Below are 24,498 nucleotides of genomic sequence, written 5' to 3'. Positions count from 1 at the left end.
ATGTAAAACAAAACAAAATTGGCACCTTTAAGCTAACGCAACGTGCCTTATCAAATAAACGATTTGAATAATAATAATAAGCCAGTACCCGGCGCGAACATACAAAAACGTTCTCCAAATCCTTGGTGGGACAAAGAGTGCTCAGACGTGTACGCAGAGAAGGCCGCCGCGTATAAGACCTTCCGGAACGACGGGTTACCCGCTAGTTTTCGACAGTACGCGACATTAGATAAGCGAATGAAGAGTTTGATTAAAGCCAAGAAACGCGGTTATTAGCGCCGGTCCGTCGACGGATTACCGAGGGAAATATCGATGAGCACTCTGTGGGGAACAGTCCGACGTATGCGAAACCTAAACAGTACTAATGAGAGCGTGGAATATTCAAACCGTTGGATATTCGATTTCGCCAAGAAGGTTTGTCCGGATTCTGCCCCGGCACAGCAGATCTACCGCCCCTCACGATAGCGCGAACGAAACACCTTTTTCGATGGTGGAGTTCTCACTTGCTCTCTTGTCGTCTAACAATAAAGCTGCAGAGCCAGACAGAATCAAATTCAACTGGTTGAACAATCTGCCAGAATCTGCCAAGAGAAGTTTCTTGAGGCTAACATTGTCCTACACGATTAGAGGCAAGTGAAAGTTATCGCCATCCAAAAACCAGCCTCCGACCACAATTCATATCGACCGATCGCAACGCTATTCTGTATCCGGAAGTTGTTCGAGAAAATGATTCTATCCCGCCTCGATAATTGGGTCAGTAAGCAAATGGCTTACTGTCAGATACACAATTTGGCTTTCGCAAAGGCAAAAGGACGAACGATTTTCTTGCGTTGCTCTCAACCGAAATTAAAATGGCCTATGCTAGCAAAGAGCAGATGGCATCAGTGTTCTTAGATATAAAGGGGGCTTTTGATTCAGTTTCTATCAACATTCTTTCAGAGAAGGTGCACCAGCATGGTCTTTCAGCGACTTTAAACAACTTTTTACTAAACTTGTTGTCGGAAAAGCACATGCATTTTTCGCATGGTGACTTATCGACATCACGATTCAGTTACATGGGCCTTCCCCAGGGCTCATGTCCAAGCCCTCTGTTATACAATTTATATGTCAACGACATTGATGAATGTCTTGACAATTCCTGCACGTTAAGGCAACTTGCAGACGATGGCGTGGTTTCTGTAACGGGACTTAAAGCTGTCGATCTACAAGGACAATTACAGAATACCTTGGACAATTTGTCTGCTTGGGCTATTAAACTGGGTATCGAATTCTCCACGGAGAAAACTGGGCTAGTTTTTTTTTCTAGGAAGCATGAACCAGCACAATAACAGCTTCTATTAATGGGTCAAACTATAGCTCAGGTCTTCACAGTAAAATATATAGGGGTCTGGTTCGACTCGAAGGGTATCTGGGGATGCCAAATTAGGTATCTGAAACAGAAATGCCAACAAAGGATCAACTTTCTTCGTACAATAACCGGGTGGGAACATGGTAGGATAAATACAGGAGCTACTGAGTGCTTTATCAGACAAATCTTTCCAGATTACCTTGGTTTTGGTCCCTTCTCATTACTCCATTCCGGACAATGAGAAGGCGGACTCCTTAGCTAAGCTAGCCCTAGAAGGTGACGTTTATGAAAGACGTATTGGGCTCGTGGATTGAGGTATCTGCGCTTGTGGCGGCGGCTATTACGATATCGAGCACATTGTCTGGGCGTGCATCGAGTTCCGCCAGGTCTCGGCTTATGGACACCCTCCAGACCCGAGGAAGCTCACCCAACGTCCCGGTTCGAGATGTTCTGGCAAGCCGCGATCTCCTCTATATGTCCCTCGTATACACTTTCCTAAAAACCATCAATATACAAATTTAACTGTCCTTTTTTATCATTCTCAGAAGTGCCATCTTCCGCCAGTGCCATACATCCACGAAGGTTTGATGCGACTCCAAGGCGACCTACGCACAAATCACATGCGCTACTCGAAGTCTTTCCGATCCGCATCTGAGCCGTATTACGAAATCGTCTGGAGAAACCCCTGCAGATTCGAGGAGGAACACCCGGTGTCCCTGTATATAATTCTTCCTGATGAAGACCACCCGATAGTCCGTTGATCTCCCGATGCCTGAAAATGAAAGTTAATAACTTTCTCCCCTGCCATCTTTGTCCACCCTCCCTACCCTGACTCTTATACCCAAAAGTATTACCCCCTACCCCCCCCCCCCCTCCACCAAAAATCTTCCCGAAGCATTTAGCTCTTCCTGTCTCTTCTAGTTCTAACTATTATATTACATAATCTCGTTGAAAACCACATAAAATAATTCTAATTAATATCTCCGAATCTTTACAAAATTAAATCACGCCCTCTAGTTATTCATAGTTTTAGGATATTTAAAAAAAATTGTCCCCCTTAATTTCAAACCATTTGGCCATAAAAACAAAATGACCCACCTAATCATACGAAAATTTAAATAACCCCTTATGTATATATGTATAGGTAGCTATAAAATCTCCTTAGCTTCATTTAAAAAAAAATATCAACATGTAATCCCCTTCAGTGGCGGATCCAGGGGGAGGGTCCTGGGGGTCCGGACCCCCTCCGAAAATTTTCAACTTATTAAGAAATTTTAAATTAGTTTTATTTTTTTGTTAGTTTCCAACTTAAAATCATTTCAAACCAAATTTGACCACCAAAACTGATTTTCTTTAAATGAGGTTTTGACGTATAACATATTGTGCAATGCTCATTTCAAAATCAAGATTTCGGACCCCTCCCGAAATATTTTTCTGGATCCGCTCCTTCCTTGTTTTAAGTATTTTAAAATGCAAAAAAAAACAAAATTGGCACCTTTAAGCTAACGCAAACGTGCCTAATCAAATAAACGAATTGAATAAAAAAAGTTTGTCCAGTGAGTTATCGAGACTAATGCCCCCACCGAAACAAAATCCTGGCTACAGAGCTGATGCCACTCTTTCCTATTATTTTACGACAAATATAACAAGACAAAGACATGGCAGTAAAAGTATTTCTCATAAACCTCGCTCCATACATTCAGTGGTATTAAAAGATATAGATATCTTTAAAAAAAAACAAAGATAATACTGCACTGTCTGACAGATTAACTCCGCCCCTTTGTAATCTGATGTGTAATTCATAGCTTTTTAATACTTCTCAGTTCCATATATTCACAAATGCTATCACAAGAAAACATTCACTAAACCCAGCAACGGACAGGGATAAAGAGCTAAATAATCGTTCCACGCCCTACTAAACCGTGTTTGAGTCCCGTCGGCATAGCCAGGATGCTGGATGCATACATATTACACAAGGTCTCGTACGTGCGATGGGTGAAAAATTGCCCCATGCACGAATGACGGCACGTACCTGATCTGTAACATGTAAGAAGATCCACCGAGAATAACCGTGATGGCGAGAGCTCAACTTAGCTAAGATTAAAAGTCTTAGAAGGTGAGCGGTAAATTTTTGCACACACCTGATATGATTTAGGAATACTTCACTACAGGAGGTGAGACACGCGAATGAACTTAAAGATGATATCTTCTGCTTGGTGAAGCTTTTATGAGGAATTTTGTGTAGAATGAATATTTCACAAAATTTTGAAAAGTGAGATGGCTGGTGTTCCGTTTTGAAGTTATTGATAAGTTGTGCTCGCAAAGCGAGATTCAAATTTAATAACTGTACCCTGATAGTGCTAATGATCGGTCAATTTTAACTAGTCGTTTGCCTCATATCGCACATATAAAATCAAACGACTCTAGCACCCATTCCCAATGTTTCATGCTCGAATGGGTTCCAACAAATCTGCTCCTCGAAAATTCACCACGCCGCAAACTCGTAGTGTAAACACATTGTTAGCATCTATCTCAACATTATACCCAGCATCGTCTGCCAACTCTACTAACAGAAAACGGCAATATTCGACGCGAATGGGTCTGCAAATAGTTCAATCATTTTTGGTACCTGATGTTGAAGCGAGCTGCCAAGCTATCACGGGTCCAGCCTTACTGAGAGTGTTCAATGGAATGGTCCCTCCTATAGTGTTCGCTGTCCCATCACAGAGCTAATTGAAGCCAATTAGTGCCATCGGACGGATCGTACTCACCTGTATTGGGAACCACAGCGAAGCGAAGGCAGCAACCACGACCACTACCAACCGGGTGACACGTTTTTTGCTCTTCTTCGACTCGGCGGAACGTCCCCCGACGGAGGACCGCCACAGCCGGGACAGCATGCACATGTACAGCACGCTAATCAGCACCAGTGGCACCAGGTACGAGCTGGAGAAGAACGCGATGTGGAAGGCAACACGGGAGAACTGTTCGTTCTCGAGGAACGTGCAGGAGGCGAGATCCCGGTCCCGGTACTGGAATTTCTGTAGGAGTGAACAGTGAACAAAAAAAACGAATGATTGATTAGTTACGTGGTTCTATGTAGAGTTTTATAAATTAGAATGTCGTGAGCAAGGAACTTTTATGGTACTGTGGAAAAAATTTCGAAGCGGGGCACAAAACATATATACACTAGACTGGTTGTATAGAAAGAATAAAAAATGATTCTAAGGGTACTGTTCTTTTTAAGTTTTTTTTTTTGTGATCCGAAATGACTGTGCAAATGTTAGGAGAAATGTTGTTTGTTCAATTCAAAACACATCATCAATTGCTGAATGTATAGTCGAATTTATGACATGCCCAATTTGTAGTGGCAATCATCCGGTTGAAAGACTGTAAAGTGTAAATCGGTAGAAAATAATTGCGCAAACTGGCAAAAAGTTAGAAGTAAAAAGAAATTAAATGTTGATATAAACCTCATAGCATGGAGCAACCAATGCCCAGTGTATCCACAGACTAACAAACATAACACTTGAAACCAATGCTTCGCCCGCTTTAACGGTCATTTTAAATATATTTGTAGTTGGTACTGTGGACACATTTGCAATTATGGCGCCACTGACCTATGAACAAGCATATGGGGGATAGACCACTAGTGAAAAATTGTTCCCAAACCGGGGGGGGGGACACATTTGAAGTGTTTGGGACTGTGAATAAAAAGTTTGTGATGATTTGTGAGAGAATATCTGGGCCATCCATTTGGCCAGTCAATATTTTCCCAACAAGTACCGCTCTGAATGTATTTCGCCTTTTTGCCTGAGTTTCCACATCGAGCAGACGACAGCGATGGTGGTAGCTCTGTTGGGTTACGGCAAAGTTCTAAGAGCAAAGCGGAGGAATCTTGCTTGTACTGCTTCAATTCTGTTAGTCCAAATTCTCATATAAGGACACCAAATGGCTGCGAAAGCTTCCAGGACAGACCGAACAAGTGAAAATACAATGCCTGCAGACAATATGGAACAGTCGGGGAGACTGAGGAGACTTGATCCCCTTTTTTATTTTTCAATCCTACTCCGTGGAATGATAAAAAAAAACTATGTATTTTTTGTAGTTTTATATTGTTTCTAGGGTTGACTGATAATCATAAAAAAATTACATGGAAATATTATACTGGACATGAGATATGAGCATTTTTGGAAAACAACAAAAAATGGAAAATTCTTTGATTATCCCTAATTTGTGGAGACTTGATTATTTTTTGAAAACGTGTTTAAAAGAGCATGTATGGCAATAAGCCTATTTTTACCCTGTTTCTATTATCATCCTACCCATCTGAAGCCTTTGGTTAGAACAGCGTCTGCCATCTTTGCTCAACGCATTGGCTCAAATGGTGTTGCGATAATTGGGGTACTCGATTAGAGTTTTTGCTGTGCTCAAACAGAAGATTTTCACCATTCTCAAGACAATTTTGTTATTATATTGGCTCCTAATAAGAGGCGAATGACCTTAAGGCTAAAACCTCCATAAACGAAATAAAAAAAATGGCTCCTAATAACAAAGCAAAGAAGCTGAAATAATAAAATTAATAATGAAATTATGTGGTACCCTTCCTAATAGGGCAAAAATAGGTACCTAACTCCATTCAATGTTATAAATGTATTGTGGTATTGATTAAATTGTTGTGATTAGATATTACTATTTTTGTTACTACATATTACCCATCTCTCACCTAATTTTTATTACGAATTTCCCAAATCTCTGTGCAATTATTTGAAAGCTGTCGTTATTATGGTTGAGGAACGTCAAATGTGGGATGCATGGTTGCTATGTATGCTGTAGTAAACATTTACAGTTAAGTTTTTGTATTAGGTTTTACACCAACCGACATAACCCTACAAAATGAGCTGGATGAACTTCGTTTGGCAATTCTCGGTGGTTTGTTTACATGAAAGTTACGCGAGTTCGAATGTAACAGATGAGCACCCGTTGCACTCGCACTCACGCAACTGACAGGGTAAACAAACCACCGAGAATTGTCAAACATGAACTGCACTCATCATGAGTTCATTCGTGTCGTCATCTTGTAGAACTTAATGATGAAACGTTCATTTTTGACGGTTTTTTTGTTATTTTATGGCAACAATGACTTCAATTGTTCTGGTTTGAATTTGGTTATTTTCAGTAGTGTGTATGAAGCATGGCGAAGGGGATCAAATCTCCACGAGTTTGAAGGGATCAAGTGAACCCATAGCATCTATTTCAGCAAACTTTAGTACAAATATAGTTGAAAACAAAAATCAGCTTAATCATAGCGTATAATTGACATTCTCCTGTATTTCTGTATGCAAAAGTATAGTATGCAGTGGGTGACTTTATCAATTGTATAAAAGTTCAGTTCTTCTGAGATTTTTTTCTTTAAATCGGTAAAAATTCGGTAACACATGTCCAATTTATTTTTTTGTGTTAAAGAAACTTATGTTTAGATAAAACTACGCAACTTTCTAGTATATTCGATTAATGTATTCTGATTCGCCTTTGAGTTTCAATGATGGGATCAAGTCTCCCCGGGGATCAAGTCTCCTCAGTCTCCCCTAAACTCGTTGGCTATTCTTTTTTTTTTTTTATTTCAATTATAGAGGTTTTATAACCTTAAGGTTATTCGTCTCTTCGGGTTAGAAAAATCTCTTAGGAAAAATTTCTAACCCTATGTGCGGGGTCGGGACTCGAACCCAGGTGCGCTACGTACAAGGCAATCAATTTACCAATACGCTACGCCCACTCCCCCTTGGCTATTCTTATTATGAAGCCAAGGTTTCTATTTCCCTGTGCTATAACGTGAGAGTAATGGTTTCTGAATGTCAGTTGCGAGTCCAGAAGTACACCAAGGTCTATAATAACTGACACTCTCTCTAGCAATTGGCCGGCGATGTTGTAGCTCCAGAGAATTGGATTTTTTCTGCGCGGGAAAGATATTATAGAGCATTTGGACACACTGAGAGCCAACAAGTTGCGATTACACCAGTTACAGAAAGCATCTAGATGTCGCTGAAGTTCGATGTAGTCCTCTATTGACCGCACAATGAGAAAGAGTTTTAGATCATCAGCGTATAGAGTACTTGACAATCTGTAACTGTATTAGTGTGTTCAACGGTTTGTTTTCCTCCACCTGTCATAGATGGAGGAATACAAATCGAAAATAACTTTTCGGTCGGATTATTTTCATGATGGAGTATGGCCAACCGGAATTGTACGTCTCACGAATAAGTTGTACAGCGACATAGAGCATTCCAACACCATTATAAATAATTTACGAGAGCTAATTCAAATGTTTGAATTGGCTGACAGTTTTATATATGACAGCTGGAGGAAAACAAACCCCCAAGTAGTGTGAGTGAAATCATTTGCATAGAACTCTATATGAGTTTTTACACTGGGGGTGTAACATAGCAAACGTCGTTGAAGAATAAAGAAAAAAGCAACGGTCCGAGATTGCTCCCTTGAGGTACACCCGACAAGTTGATGAAGCTATATGGCATGTTACTTCCTAATTTCACAGACACAGAACGATCTACGAGGTATGATTTAAGCCATCCTGTAAAATTTGATGGAGCACCCAGCCGCTCGATCTTTGCCAGAAGAAGAGAGTGGTCTACACGATCAAAGGCAGCTTTAACATCACTGTATATAGTGTCGACTTGTGATCCATCTTCGATGTTTTACATACAATACGACGTAAATTGGGCTAGATTGGTGGTTGTTGACCTGCCTGCAAAAAAGTAATGTTGGTCCTTCCATATGTATGCTTTGGTCTCACGAAAGAGCATATTACCTACTATCGACAAAACAAATATTCTTCTTGCATAATCCATCACTACATTTCGGTATACACGGTAAAAAAACATTACCCATTTTGTGTATACAAATTGCCCATTTTCGGAAGTTATTCGAGCTGTCAAAAAATGGGTATTTTTTTGTTTCTAACAATGAGTACTTTTTAACCATTTCACAACTACTCGATGAGGTAATGTCAATAGGTATATTGATCTTAACAATGGGTGAAAAATTCTTAAGAATTATTTCAAGCGAGTTAACCTGCAAACTAAGGATCGTAGCGGAACCTGCAAATTATCGGCTTCCATCGGAGTCCGTGGCGGAAACGGAACATTTCGGCAATGCTCCGAACAACACGGTGGTTTAGACTATTGAGGATGCTGCAAATATGCACCAGTTCGGCATTTTTAGAGCAGCCAAAAGATCCAGCCATCAAAAATATATCCAGTTGGCGGTTTTATTTTGCTAAGTAATTTTGGAATAGGATCTCGATCTAGATTCCTATACTATTATAAGGAGACAATAACGTGAAATTAATGTTATTTCGCTTTTTTTTTAAATTCAGAAATAATTCTATTGACAGTATTTTTCATTCTGGCGCGATTTTCATTAATGGGTATTTTTTACGCATTTTATTGTAACAGTTCTGCGAAAAATAATTGGTAAACATACCCAGGTTGGCGTACAAGGTCTGTACTCATTTATGGGTACAAACTCTTTACCCATTTCATGGGTTATTCCACTTTTATTGTAAATGCGTAGTTTTCTACGCATTAATGGGTACTTTATTTTATCAGTGTATGGTAGGAAAAGCTTTGTTCCCGAGACAACCCTGTCAAAAAAATGCGGACGAACATGGTCAGGCGATTTAAAAAATTTGACGTTTGATTCAACTCGCCTGTGCTAATTGCCCCTAGGAACAAATGCAATTTGCGAATGCGATTTAAAGGCAATTTCAATACTTAGACAAATTTTCTGGCGGCTGAAATGGACTTGGTTGTTTTTTACGTTTTTCAAACATGGCGGTTCATGTTTGGCTTAAGCTTAAAATTGTTTTTTGAACAATTGGTGTGTTCTCACTTGTATTTTTTGTCTAGTGCACTTCATTTAGCCAACGAATGTAGAAAATTGTGGAATCGTGTGTAAGTAGAACAAGATCTCTGACCTAAAGTCTTAACGAACGTTAGATTGTGATAAGTTTTGGTGTGCAATACCAATTTCACCTTTGATTCTTCCTATAAATTGGTGGTGATTACCTAGTATACTGGTAAGTATATGTGAATAGATAATGAATCCGAAAATAAGTATAATTTTTAATTTTCATATTAGGCAATTAAGGGCGATTAAATGGCGCGTTCCGTGGGCGATTTGGGGGCGGTTTAAGGGCGGGCTGGGCGGCAAAAAAATGACGGCAGCAAATCGCCCAAATGTTGCATTTGAAGTAGCCCCCTAATTGCCAGCAATTTCCTGGCAAATTGAAAGGCAATTAGCGCATCCGAGTTGGCAAATAGCCCCCCGTTAGCCTGCAACTTGCCCTTTTTGACTGGGAAGAACCTAGCTAATGGTTATGCCCAGTCAAAAAGGGCAAGTTGCTGGCTAACGGGGGGCTATTTGCCAACACGGATGCGCTAATTGCCATTCAACTTGCCAGCAAATTGCTGGCAATTAGGGGGCTATTTTAAATGCAACATTTGGGCGATTTGCCGCCGTCATTTTTTGCCGCTCTACCCGCTCTTAAATCGCCCAGGGAACGCGCCCTAAATTGCCTAATAAAAGAATCGCAAATAATACTTAATTTCGGATTCACTACCTACTCGCATAAACTTATCAGTACACTAGATAATCACCATCAAACTATAGCAAGAATCAATGGTGAAATTAGTATTGCACACCAAAACTTACCACAATCTGACTTTCATTAAGATCTTGTTCCACTATACTTACACACGATTCCAGTTTTTTCAACTTCGTTGGTTAAATGAAGTGCACTAGACAAACAAAATACAAGCGAGAACACGCCAATTGTTTAAACAAAAACAATTTTAAGCTTAAATCAAACATGAACCGCCATGTTTGAAAAACACAAAAGACAACCATAAGTCCATTTCAGCTACCAGAAAATTTGTCTAAGTATTGAAATTGCATTTAAATCGCATTCGCAAATTGCATTTGTTCCTAGGGGCAATTAGCACAGGCGAGTTGAGTCAAACGTCAAACTGTTTAAATCGCCTGGCCATGCTCGTCCGTATTTTTTTTGACCGGGTGGTTGATCATCATAGGAATTACCTATGTCATCAGAGACATCTGTTGACTTGCTATAAGCTTTTTGATTTATAGCAAGCCAACAAATTAGGAATGTTGGCTTTTTTTTCTTTGTCATAAGATAGCAAAACTCGATCATTCGAGAAATTGGCGCTTGTCATAATCGTGTTTCACTATATCTCAGTAACCCAGCAGAATTTCAAAATTCTGAAAACGCGAATTTATAGAGATTTTAAAATTTAGTAACATGGCATATCTAACTCAGTTCACCCCAAAATGGCGTTTGTCCCAAGATAGCACAACAGCGACGTTATATGCTTGCAACAATTGCAAGCGGCTTTCATTGCAAAATTGCAAGCGATGCTAGCAGTATTTGCAAGTGATTGTCGCTTGCAATCATCGCAAGAGATTTTTGTTTTGGGTGTACGACTTTTATAAATTTAGAAACACTTCGCTGGAGTGTTTAAATTAACACTGAGTTTCGTAGAATGTTCGTGAAGTTCGCTGTAATTCCCTTGTAGGTAAAAAAAAATCTCGAATTCGTTGGAATTCGCTAAATATTTTTTTGAGTCATTTTTTCGTCTATGAAATCAATACAGTTGCAACGGATGTACGATATACATATAAGAAATAAAAGTGTGAACGTGAGTTTATTCCTCCAGATTTGATCTCACTTTCCATAAATTTCAACACCATCTCGCCCTAACAAAATAACACGTTTGACATGAACTTCGTAGAAATCGCCCTATACAGGGTACGTACCATCGAACGTGCGTTATTAGGTTCTTTACTAATACAGTTAACTTCACTTTTCTTGACAGTTCGGTTGTACTGTTTACATGGAAAAATTTGTGGACGAGTAGATTCGCTCGAAGCAAATCGTAAACAATTTTTCTAAGTCCATATAAACAGTACAAGCGAACTGTCAAAAATGAACACTCAGTTCATTTGTGACGTCACCGTAAAGTATTCAATAACCAAAACACATACTATCGATGCATACCTTCACTGTATTGTACACTCAATTCACCCAACCCTGACGCATTTTACTTCTTTTGTTGGCTTTCCTCTTATTCTATAATGATTTATTCTGCAATCGCAAGCCGCACTGAAGAGCAGAAACGATCCGTTTATCTTCAATCCGATAAAATCAAACCATCACTTTATTATATATTTACGACAGGCGATAGATGATGCATGGCAGAAAACTGCAGCTTGCATAAACGATGGTAATGAAATTGAATTTAATTAAAACGTCGTCGCTAGCGCAGAGTGAGGTTACTCACTCCCTCCACAACGGATGCTGAAATTACTGTAATGAATGGCGTAAAAAGTTGGCTATCGGAAAACCCGCATTAACCAGCTGCAGCAGGACTGTTCCAGGCTTCATATATTTTCCACTCCCGGTCGGTTTTCTGGGTGAGACACACCCTATCCATCAAACGCCCGATTGAAAAGGGTAAGGAGAACTGTCCTTCGAGTGCCACATGGGCATGCCGAGCCTAATTGAATTGATTAAGTGTTAATTGATTTTTCGATCATTGTTTTAGCTTTACTTTTTTCCGATCGGGTGTTTGCTTTTGCAAATGTAATTAAACGAGAAAGATTTAAGCTGACAGCTTCGTCGATGAGTGGTGAACTAAGTTGTGAACGTAAGATGACACACACAGCGACGAACCCCTATGAAGGGCTGGTTTCAAAATAGTCCTATGAAGAACGTCCAAATAACCGTTGAATTTTTGAACTTCTCAACCGTTAATAAGAGATGAAGAAAAGTTAATTAAGTACCGGTGCGGTTTGCCAGATTTTCACACGTGTTTTCTTTGGCTCTTTGCACCGCTATTCAGCTTACCTTTGCTTTCGACGTTTAATTAGTTCCCATACGAAAAATACCCAATATGCTTACTTTCTGTTCACTTACTGACAACCGCATAAACGACCATATCTTCAAGTTATTTTCCGAATTATCATATGTTAGTTTGGGAAGTAAGCAACTATAGTACCAGTAAACAATTGTCACTGATTTTCAATTGATACTGATACAGAATATAATACACGCAACTCTTCGGCATAACGATAAAGTTTCCTTTTATTCACAGACCACGTTGTCCCAAGGTCCATTCTTCTATTCCTAAGTAGAAGTGACATGATGAAAACTTTTTCGCCACTGGCTATGACACAGTTTACCAACTTCTATTGTGGTGACTGTTTTATCAAACACCATCTACACACTGACTGGCATATATCTGTGAGTTTTCCCAACTTGGGGTAAATCAACTTGTCGCTAGCGGCTTAGTCTTACATGTATTGACAATCTGCTGTGGACGCTTGGTGATTTGTTTCACTTACATTGTTTGCAGATCTCGAAAAAGAAAACTGTTTTCCTCCAACCACAATTATACTCAACGAAAGTTCTACTGAGGATAGAGAAGTAAATGTCAACTTACGAGGAAGAAATCGATTTCATTCCATCTAGATAAACCGATTAATTAAAATATCTTGCTGTCAGATACCAAAATCGATTCAAAAACATAACCCTCAATCATTATTGCACGAATTATAGCCAATTAGACTCATCGATCTTATATTGAATTTCCAAATAAATCAATTTCCGCTGGCGATTAGAACGCCAACATCAATTTAAGAGATGATACCGATCTTCGCCCCTCATCGGATCGAATCTTCAAACAGACCATATCGAGACCGAAGTGGCAGCAAACAGCACACTGCCCAATAATTGAATCAATCCAGTGATCAAATATTTATCTTTCCTCAATTTCTCTCCCAATAAAAACACTCTCCGTCTTTTAATGTGTAACGGTGGGCCCACTGGTTACACCCACTTCGGGACGAGTGGTTTTCAGAATCTTTTTGCTAACCACCAACACAAAAAAAACACTGAGTAATTTCATCGCGCATCGTTTCTTCACCGATAGCTTCGAAAAGAGTAAAACCTGTATGCTAGAAAAAAAAGTGCTTAATGAAGAGAACTTTCCATAGAATTACCCTTGGAATGAGTCAATAAATTACAGCCACATCGTAAATAAGCTCAATTCATACAATTTTCTGATTCTGTAGGCGTATGCCGATATGTACTAATGCTAATGGGAGCGCCTGGTAGCTCATCCTACGTACATAGTCCGTGGGCAACCTGGCGTCTCCACTAAACCGTTCCTCCAACAATTTCCCATATTTCGTCAACCTTTGCTCGTTCCGGGAAAAAAAATTCTTTCGCGCTCGATGAAACATGCGATAGATCTCCTAAGAGGAAGATAATAAATAATGCATGCTACGCAGCACTCGAAGATATTATATTTCCCGACTGGAGCGGACGGACGTGGGCGTCGTCGTCGCCTTCTGGCTGACGGTGAAACTTTACAAACTGTATTCGCTTTCCGCCGGTCGCGGGCGCGTTGGCTTTGAAGCTATAATACTAGCCCCCCTCCGCCGGCAACCCGGGGGCAAAAGCTGTCTTCAATGGGAGGAAGTCTTACAAAAGTTGCAAATCGAATTATAAGCTTGCCAGTAGGTAAGTGAGCAGTTTTGTTTCGCGCATCTTGAAGCTGAAATGCAATATGTACTATGTACCTTCAATTATGAAAGCGAGCTCTAATTAAAGACGTAATCGTTATTCGAAACAAGACAGGTTGTGGGAGCTGGTTAGTTCGTTTTGTTTTTAGCTGACATTTACATTCCTAATCTGAGAGCCATTGATTTATACTGAAGAATAGAAACAGTTTTACTTTCATGGGCATTTGAACGTGTCACATCAAATTAGTTAACAAGTGAGATTAGGATTTTTATACAAGAGCTCGTTCTTTTGTTCTGGATTGTTAAGGGGGGGTAGTTAAAGGTTTCAGCAAGAAAAATATCACTTTTTCCGCGATTTTTTTAGAACTTTGGGTAAAGCGAATTGACCGAATCTTTTGTGTGTTATAATGTATCATTTCAATAACATTCTGTAATTTTTTCATGCAACAATATCCACAAGCGACTCAGTGATGAAGCTTTTTGTAGAACGTCTCTGGAAAAAACACGATTAGCGGTGTTACCTGCCATTCAAAAACTACTTAACCGATTTATTTCAAATTTTGCAAAGTTACGTTGAGTTTTTGAGATAATTGTTCAATTAAGGGTGCTTTTTACACATTTGAAACAAAAATTGCTATCCTTCACGAAAAATTCCGCCATTTTATGAGTAAAATACTTCCTTAATCGAAAAATCATCTCAAAAACTCAACGTAGAGGTTAGGTATTTTTCACATAAAATGTTACTGAAATGATACATTATAATACACAAAAGTTTTGGTCAATTAGCTTTACCCGAATTCCCCCCGCCCCCTTAATGTGCGTCAAGCACTTAGCCAGAAAAGATGCGTCGGTAATGTCAGAGACATAACCGTTTCTTCTAAATTTTGCCGTCAACTGTGATCAGAATCTTCAAGTAACTCGTTTGGCACGATTCTTTTCTTGGGGAACAATTTTGAGTCCAGTAACGCTTTAGACATAGCGTGGCATGAATTCCCAACTAAAAAGAACACCCACTCAAGCTGCTGCCGGGGGAGTAAGTTCTAGATTTAAGATTTCCAGTTTTATGGTATAGAACTGCCAAAATTATGAATTTAAAACTGAACCAAACCAGAACGTGTCCATAGGTCGTTACCTGACTAGAAATTATCTTCCCCGATCTACCGAACTTAAGTGTATGTGCTGAATGCTCCCTTTCAAAACACAGTTCTAAACGTGTTTCGAATAATGAAGCAACAAAGAGAACGACAGTTTACACCAGTCTTGAAGCTCGAATCAAAACTGTTCGTAGTGTGATTGTTCCAATTCCACTTCTAAACTCCTATATTAATTAAAAACTACTCTGCTGAATACACCTTAAGGAACCACATTGATATATAAAAGACTAATAGGGTAACATGGGGAGACTTGACCAAGCGCAAAATTCTATTTTCGGCTATGGCGTCTTCTATTCGATTCTCAATTTTTTTTTAAAAATATTTTTATACTTGTTTCGATCCCTTAAGGTAATTATAAAAGTTTGGAGAGAAAAATCCTTTCCGTGCAGAAAATATTACGTGATTAATAAATTTGCATCAAATGATGTAATTTTTTATCAAACTTTGTATGGACATATCTACTCGACTCGACTACTAGTTACTATTAATGTACTAATCTACCATCTTAATCCTTGTGAAGCAGTGAAATGATTTTACATAAACTGGAACATTGGAATAGTTATTACTAGAATTTGCATGACATTGAACGCAATAACTAATGTTGGGGAGACTTGACCAAGATTTTATGGGGAGACTTGACCAAGATCAGCTGAAGAAAAATACAAAATTCCTAATATTTATTATGCTTTGGTATCTACTGTTAATGTTAATCACGCCATAAAAAATCTAACCCCAAACATAAGTCTTTATATTTTAATATTTGTAAACAAAGTTAGCAATAGTAGGACTGATTTCGTGACGTGTGAACATGCAATGCAAGCAGTACAGTTAATCCTTAAAAAGTAATGCATTAAAAAAATCAAAATTTATCAAATGCAACTCTTTTATATTTGTTACTGCTACCTAAAGATCTCGACAATAGGGAAAAAATAATTACAGTATGTTTTCTGTCATTATTTTTTGTTATGATTTTTCAAAATTCTCTTGGTCAAGTCTCCCCACGCCTTGGTCAAGTCTCCTCGCAACGGGGAGACTTGACCAGAAAAAACGATCACAGAAAAACTTATGTAACTTTTCAAAAATTAAATTAAAAATTCTGCAAAAAATCATAAAGACGCGCAATAACTTTGCGCATTATATCTAAATGACTTTTGAGGGATTGAAGGCTTTTTTAGAGATTTATGCAGTTTTAGCTGAAAACCTGGTCAAGTCTCCCCATGTTCCCCTACTGGCAAACCTGTGATAACAATAAAAACCAATCAGTCCTTTATCTTGATCGGATGGCATCACCCGTGGGTTGATCACCAAGAATAGCTACAGATTTGCTTCGCAACTTTTTGAAACTAACTGAAACTGCTCTAACATAGCTCAATATTTTCGGCCACCAATATCTCCAACCAACTTCTAGCCTTCAGGATGCGCAAATCTACTTCAGTCCGCTTGTGCTTCTGAAAAACCTTCAGAAGCATATTGTCAGATGTCTCAGTGGTAAAAAAGCATCACGCATATTCGAAACATTAAACGTGCGTGTGTCATTCACCCAAAACAGACCCTGTAAGAATCGCTTACATTAATGCAATAAATACGAGCGAAAATTGCAAGCGTTCTGATAATGTGCGAAAATTGCAAGAAGCTTCCTTGCATGTAATGCAAGAAACAGAAAAAACGAATTTTGCCTATGTATTAGTGACGTATGTGTATTGGTGACGCATGTGTTAGAAAAAAAAGTCAGCTGGCATTGAAAAATGAGCCCCGCACGGGCAGGTCACTAACCAACACTTAATCCATCCAACCATGCTATCATATAATTATGAGTGGATAAAAGTCGTATATAAACACTTGGATGATTTCACGATTAATGAAAAAAGTAAAGGACGCACTCAGATTTGAACTCACGTCCTTGCGCATCGTAGCACTGACTATATACACTGTTCTATCTTTCCACATTTTGACAGAGCGTTAAAACTCGTACAATCAGCACATCCGCAATTTGATGTTATCTCGTGTGTAATGAATAACACAAAACTGTGTTTTATGATGTTGGTGAGGAATGAGTAAAAAGCAGACGTAAAATGAAAGCTTGCCTTGCGTTGCTGTACCAACCAGCATAGGCACGTGAATGTGGTGGTAATCCTTTGACAGTGAGTTGAAGAAACGTATGGACGTATAGCGAGAGATGAAGTGATTTTATATGCTTGCAACAATTGAAAGTGGCATTAACTGCAAAATTGCAAGCGATGCTAACATTATTTGCAAGTGATTTTCACTTGCAATTATTGCAAGGGATTTTTGTTTTGGGTGTAGGATTATCACCCTAATGCAACTCACAAGCAACACACATGTCGCACCGTACAGTGTTAAGGTCAAACCAAACCCACTCAATCAGCACTCGTACAATCAGCACATCCGCAATTTGATGTTATCTCGTGTGTAATGAATAACACAAAACTGTGTTTTATGATGTTGGTGAGGAATGAGTAAAAAGCAGACGTAAAATGAAAGCTTGCCTTGCGTTGCTGTACCAACCAGCATAGGCACGTGAATGTGGTGGTAATCCTTTGACAGTGAGTTGAAGAAACGTATGGACGTATAGCGAGAGATGAAGTGATTTTATATGCTTGCAACAATTGAAAGTGGCATTAACTGCAAAATTGCAAGCGATGCTAACATTATTTGCAAGTGATTTTCACTTGCAATTATTGCAAGGGATTTTTGTTTTGGGTGTAGGATTATCACCCTAATGCAACTCACAAGCAACACACATGTCGCACCGTACACAGTGTTAAGGTCAAACCAAACCCACTCTACCCGCCCAGATTAAAAATTATGGAGTGTACATGACCAGAACCAATCGATTTCAATGCTCGCTTATGTACACAGGGCTGACACTATTTTTCAAAGGAAACCTGACAGTAAAATTAAAAAGGTCTGACAAAATCTATCACTTAACAGTGACCTCATTTAGACCAATTTAGTCTTCACAGAACGTGCATCGATCGATTTTTCTTAAATTTGCGAAAATATATCCAAAATTTGTAAAATGTATACTACCGTTTTAGTTACGTGATAATTCTCAAATCCTCAAATCCCACAGCAGAGAGAAGAGCGCATGACAAACAGTAAGGAATCGGCTACAAACCCCACATGGTCGAACTTTGTGAATATCAGTACTACCGACGCTATGGATTTTCAGCATAGGCGTCATCAACCCGCACACAGTTAAACCGTGTAAAACTCGCACCCGTTTCCCTGCTTTGCATAGAGCAGTTTATCGTACACGTACATGAAGGATTGTACCGTCCGGATGACAAGGTCATGATGTTGCTCGTTTCGCATTCGAGCGACGAATGATTGAAACGTACACGCGGCACTTCTATTTGTAAACTATCCGTATTTGATTGAGTCACTTAGGTGCTTTACCGAAAATCCATGATGTCTACCGCTTATCAGGGATGCCAAGTACACAGATTTTCAATGTTCCACAGTTTTTGTTTTAATGCAATTTTCAGTTATAATGCCTGTATAACTAGCATAGATTTTTCAATTTCTGACCTCGCGCTCAATTTTTGGCTCCAACAAAAGTAAAAAATAGTCGCCACTTCTTGACAAATGTGTACGTTTTCCTTAACCGTTTTGTGTCCAACAAAAACACCTTTAACAGGCCAACGAGGATACCCACAAATTGAAATCCTAATAACTATGGCTTTCTTTAACCGATTTGGAAACTTTTAGATGTTTTAGATTCAGGAACTCGTTGGTAATCCGGATTTTCCGGAGTAATGTTTCAGCACTAGGGTATGATTCGTAAATTTTAATAATACCCTAGCAATATGTGTATCAAAACTCTTCAAATTGTCCCGGAAGCCTGTTATTTATTGTTACGGGACCCTATGGTAATTCGAAAAAAGGAATGGGAATGGAATGACCACTAACGGCCCCACGGAAACTTGCTCCGGAATGTCAGTTCCGGGGTCATATCACCAAATGGGTCCAAAACCACGAGATACAGCCTACTAATGTAATTCCAAGAATTTTGATACCCATATTGCTAGGAATTGAAATTCACAAATAATATCCCAGTACTGGAACATGCTTCCGGAAATCTGGATTACCGGGAACCGAATCCAGTAACCCGATTCAGTTTTACCAAGTTTTAAAATGGATGAGTTTCTGAATCCAAAACATCCAAAAGTATCAAAATCGGTTGGAAATTGCCTTAGTTATTGGCATTTCAGTTTTGTGGGGACCCGGGCCTGTTATGTAGTAAAAAAAGATCACTCACTCCCCCCCTTACTATATCAACAATATTATTAACCCAAAAGCTTGACTTAGTGAAGTTCTAAGATGTCACAAAGTTTCAATTTCCAGCTATAGATAAAACGTGGGAAACTGTGCAGTGCAAATATAAGAAATCTACGATTATCAGATATCCAATAGTTTCCCGTATAAATAAATACCATTCCAGAAATCTTCGGAACCATTCCCTAACTATTCATATAATACTCACCATATTGGGAATACTACTGATACATTTCACCATTATAGTTCAACTATACTACCATACTCATTTAGTAACCATTTCCAATACCTTCCGTGTATCCTATATTGAAGATTCGTATACTACATTGTACTTTTGCGCCAGCGCACAGTGGGGCGAAACTGAAAAAAAGATTGAACAGTTTTTGCAACCGACCGAGACGGTTGTGCCTCCAGGTGGAAGGATTTGTTCTCGAGAGAGTGACGGAGTGCGAGACGCTGTATGCGTTATTGTGGGAGAGAGAGAGAGAGAGACCAGTTTGTTAAGTGTGAGTCGACAGTTGATACGTCGGAGGCGTGGTCAACGGCATCCTCGACAAGTGGTGTTTTGACAGCAAACCGCGGGTAGACGAATTTGCCTACCGCGGTGGCAGAGATCGACAGTGATCGTGCCTGTACACACAGAAAAAAATATAGTGTATTGGTGTCGTCGGGCAATTCTAATCGACGAGAGGGAAGCGTCACAGGTAGACCCATTTGCTCTATTTGTCTACCGCAGAAGTGGTACGACGAATAAGGAAAACAAGTGGCACTGAAAAGTGCCGCATCGACAGTGGGATTTTCGCAGCAAGCCACAGGTAGCCACATTTGTCTACCGAGGTGGTGGAAACGGAGAGAGCGCGCTTGTGGTGGTGATACCGACGAGCAGCTTAATCGGAGAGAGTTTTGAAGTGTTGCAGGTAGGACTATTTCTCTACTGAAGAAGCAACGCGACGAAGAAGAACAGCAGGTGTCACATTGTCAAACAACGGGCACCGAGTTTACAACGTAACACATGAGGTGTGTTCTACAGGTATAACAGGTATATTTTTCATTCCTTTTTGTGATAGTTTTTCTTGCTAGGTAAAATGGATGAAGAGATGGGAGAACGAGTAACAGACCCTCCCCCTAAGCCTTATGCTGAAAATGTAAATCCGACTAGAATTAAAATTTACCCAGAGTCGTCAACGGGACCATGGATTGTATTTATTAGGCGTAAAGTAAAGGCGCTAAATATTATTCAAATTTCTAAAGATTTGACTTCGCGATTCTCGGATGTAAAAGAGATCGTCAAAGTCAATAAAGATAAAATACGCATTGTCGTTGGTAGTTTCAAACAAGCCAATGCAATTGCTTCTTGCGAGCTTTTTACGCGTGAGTATAGAGCGTATATTCCTTCAAAGGAAATTGAAATTGATGGGGTCATCACAGAATCGAGTTTGACTGTTGATGACTTAGTTAAGCATGGGGTTGGTCGTTTCAAAGACACCATACTTAAAGACGTAAAAATACTTGAATGCAAGCAATTGCATTCAGTATCACACGAAGGAGATAAAAAAGTTTATCGACTGTCTGACTCATTTCGAGTGACTTTCGCTGGGTCTGCGCTGCCCAACTATGTCATTATCGATAAGATTCGTCTCCCTGTTCGCCTTTTTATCCCTCGTGTAATGAATTGCCTTAATTGCAAACAGCTTGGCCACACAGCCACTTACTGTTCCAATAAGGCACGGTGTGGCAAATGTGGGGGTTCTCATCAAGAGGATACATGTAATGAAAATTCAGAAAAATGTTTAATGTGCGGAGAAAACTCACATGAGGTCCCTGCATGCCCCATTTATAAATTGCGTGAGGATAAAATTAAACGATCCTTGAAGGAGAGGTCTAAGCGCTCCTATGCAGAAATGTTGAAAAATGCTACCCCTAAACCCATCTTCTTAGAAAACACTTACACATCTCTATTTTCGGAACAGTCTGACTCTGACGGAGCGTGCGAAGGTACATCATTTGTTTTACCCGGAAATTCCAGAAAAAGAAAACAGTCTTCTTTTCCCAAGCTGCCAAGCAAGGGCCTTAAAATTTCTCCACCAATAGATAAACTGCGCCCAAAACCGAAAAATTCCGATTCAAAACCGAAATCAATTCCGCCCGGTTTTGGGAACGTACAATCCAAACAGAACACCACTACTGGAAATAATAAAATTTCGACTTCCTCTGAGCCTCAGCCGGGGGTAGGATTATTGAAATTTTCTGAAATTGTTGATTGGATTTTTAAAGCATTCAATATTTCTGAACCACTAAAGAGTATACTTTCAGCTTTCCTCCCAACAATTAGAACATTTTTAGAGCAGCTGATTGCTCAATGGCCCATCCTTGCAGCGATTGTATCTTTCAATGGGTAATTCACCTCCTCCAATGAAAGATTCCATCACTGTTTTACAGTGGAATTGCAGAAGTATCATACCTAAAATTGATTCCTTAAAAATTTTACTGCATAATTTAAAATGCGATGCTTTTGCTCTATGTGAAACATGGCTTACCTCAAACATCAATTTCAACTTAAATGATTTCAACATTATTCGCCTAGACCGAGACACCCCGTATGGAGGAGTGCTTCTAGGAATTAAAAAGTGCTATTCTTTCTATAGAATTAACATCCCCTTGTTTGCGGGCATTGAGGCTGTAGCTGTCCAAACGAACATTAAAGGCAAAGACATGTCTATCGCTTCTATATATATACCTCCCAAAGTTCAAATTGGACAACGTCAAATTTTTGAGGTAGTGGAATCCATGGCTGCTCCGCGTCTGATACTGGGAGACTTCAACTCGCACGGAGTATTGTGGGGTTCCCTCTACAATGATAATCGATCCTCTTTGATTTACAATGTTTGTGACGAATTTAATATGACAGTTTTAAATACTGGCGAAACAACACGCATCCCCAGACCTCCTGCACGTCCAAGTGCATTAGATCTATCTCTGTGCTCGACATCACTTCGGTTAGATTGCACGTGGAAGGTTGTACCTGATCCTCACGGTAGCGATCATTTGCCAATCGTTGTTTCAATTAACAGTGAATTAGGCCTTACGAATTCAATCAATGTTCCTTATGACTTAACACGAAATATTGATTGGAAAACATACGAAACATTAATTTCCGCTTCTCTTGCTTCGACAGAAGAGCTACCCCCTACCGAAGAATATGAATTCCTGGCGGGTTTAATTATTGAAGCAGCAGAACAAGCCCAAACGAAATGCAATCCTGGAATGACAATAAATAGACGACCCCCTAATCCTTGGTGGGACAAAGAGTGCTCTGATGCATATGAAGCTAAACAAGTTGCCTACAAAGAAATTATGAAACAGAAAGGGGGTATACGTGAGAACTTTGAAAATTATTTCATTTTGCAAAACAAATTCGACAGTATACGTCGTGCCAAAAAATCTAGTTATTGGAGACACTTCGTTAATGGCTTGTCAAGAGAAACATCAATGAGTACTCTTTGGAACACAGCCAGAAGAATGAGGAATCGAAACGTGACTAATGAAAGCGAAGATTTTTCGAATCGTTGGATATTTAATTTTGCCAAGAAAATTTGTCCCGATTCTGCTCCTGCGCAGAAAATCACTCGCGATGCTCCCACAAGTAACGATTTCATAGATTCGCCTTTGACAATGATGGAATTCTCAATTGCACTCCTCTCATGCAACAATAATGCTCCGGGACTAGACAGAATTAAATTCAACTTGGTGAAGAATCTGCCTGACCTAGCAAAAAGACGCTTGTTGAATTTATTCAACAAGTTTCTTGAGCAGAATATTGTTCCGCGTGACTGGAGACAAGTGAGAGTTATCGCAATTCCAAAACCGGGAAAACCAGCCTCCGATCATAACTCGTATCGACCGATTGCAATGTTATCCTGCATCAGGAAATTGTTGGAAAAAATTATCCTACGACGTCTCGACAATTGGGTTGAGGCGAACGGCTTGCTATCAGATACCCAGTTTGGTTTTCGGAGGGGAAAGGGAACGAATGATTGTCTGGCGCTACTTTCGTCAGAAATCCAACTAGCTTATGCAAAAAAAGAACAAATGGCGTCTGTGTTCTTAGACATAAAAGGAGCATTCGACTCTGTTTCCATTGATGTTCTCTCAGAGAAACTACATCAATGTGGTCTTTCACCAATATTAAATAATTATTTATACAACTTATTGTCAGAAAAGCACATGCATTTTTCATATGGCGATTTGGCAACATTCAGAATAAGTTACATGGGCCTCCCACAAGGTTCTTGTTTAAGCCCCCTTCTCTACAATTTTTACGTGAATGATATTGATAATTGTATTGTCAGCCCATGCACTCTAAGACAACTTGCAGATGATGGCGTGGTTTCTGTTACAGGACCAAAAGCCTTAAATTTACAACAACCACTGCAAGATAGTTTGGATAATTTATCAAGTTGGGCTTTGAAGTTAGGCATCGATTTCTCTACGGAGAAAACAGAGTTGGTTGTTTTTTCAAGGAAGCGTGATCCAGCTCAGCTTCAGCTTCAGTTGGTTGGTAGAACGATAGCCCAAGTCCTGACTTTTAAATACCTTGGAATTTGGTTCGATTCTAAAGGCACATGGGGAGGCCACATTAGGTATCTAATAACGAAATGCCAACAAAGGATAAATTTTCTGCGAACAATAACTGGATCATGGTGGGGTTCTCATCCAAGTGACATGATAAGATTGTATCAAACAACAATACTTTCAGTAATGGAATATGGGTGCATCTGTTTCCGTTCAGCTGCGAACACTCACATTATTAAACTGGAACGGATACAGTATCGCTGTTTACGAATTGCCTTAGGTTGCATGCAGTCGACCCATACGATGAGTCTTGAAGTACTAGCGGGAGTTCTTCCTTTAAAAGACCGATTCTGGGATCTTTCTTCTCGTTTAGTTATTCGATGTGAGGTTATGAACCCACTGGTAATTGAAAATTTTGAAAGACTTGTCGAGCTTCAACCCCAAACCAGATTCATGACAGTGTATTTCAATCACATGTCACAAGAAATAACGCCTGCTAGGTAT

At 39.5% G+C, this 24,498-nt stretch overlaps 1 protein-coding gene across 2 annotated transcripts in view; it reads right to left on the bottom strand.

The window, feature by feature from the left end:
* The window catches only part of LOC131677443 (allatostatin-A receptor-like), a 288,093-nt gene that overhangs the window by 155,301 nt on the left and 108,294 nt on the right, over positions 1 to 24,498 (bottom strand). For both annotated transcript variants that reach the window (XM_058957276.1, XM_058957275.1), the window contains exon 2: positions 4,120 to 4,389. In XM_058957276.1, coding sequence (XP_058813259.1) covers positions 4,120 to 4,389 — 270 coding nt within the window. The remainder of the gene's footprint in view (positions 1 to 4,119; positions 4,390 to 24,498) is intronic.

Source organism: Topomyia yanbarensis, chromosome 1, assembly GCF_030247195.1.
Source record: "Topomyia yanbarensis strain Yona2022 chromosome 1, ASM3024719v1, whole genome shotgun sequence".
NCBI classification, from domain to species: domain Eukaryota; kingdom Metazoa; phylum Arthropoda; class Insecta; order Diptera; family Culicidae; genus Topomyia; species Topomyia yanbarensis.
The sequence above is the reverse complement of the archived record's forward strand: the minus strand, read 5'-3'. Positions and strand labels throughout refer to the sequence as shown.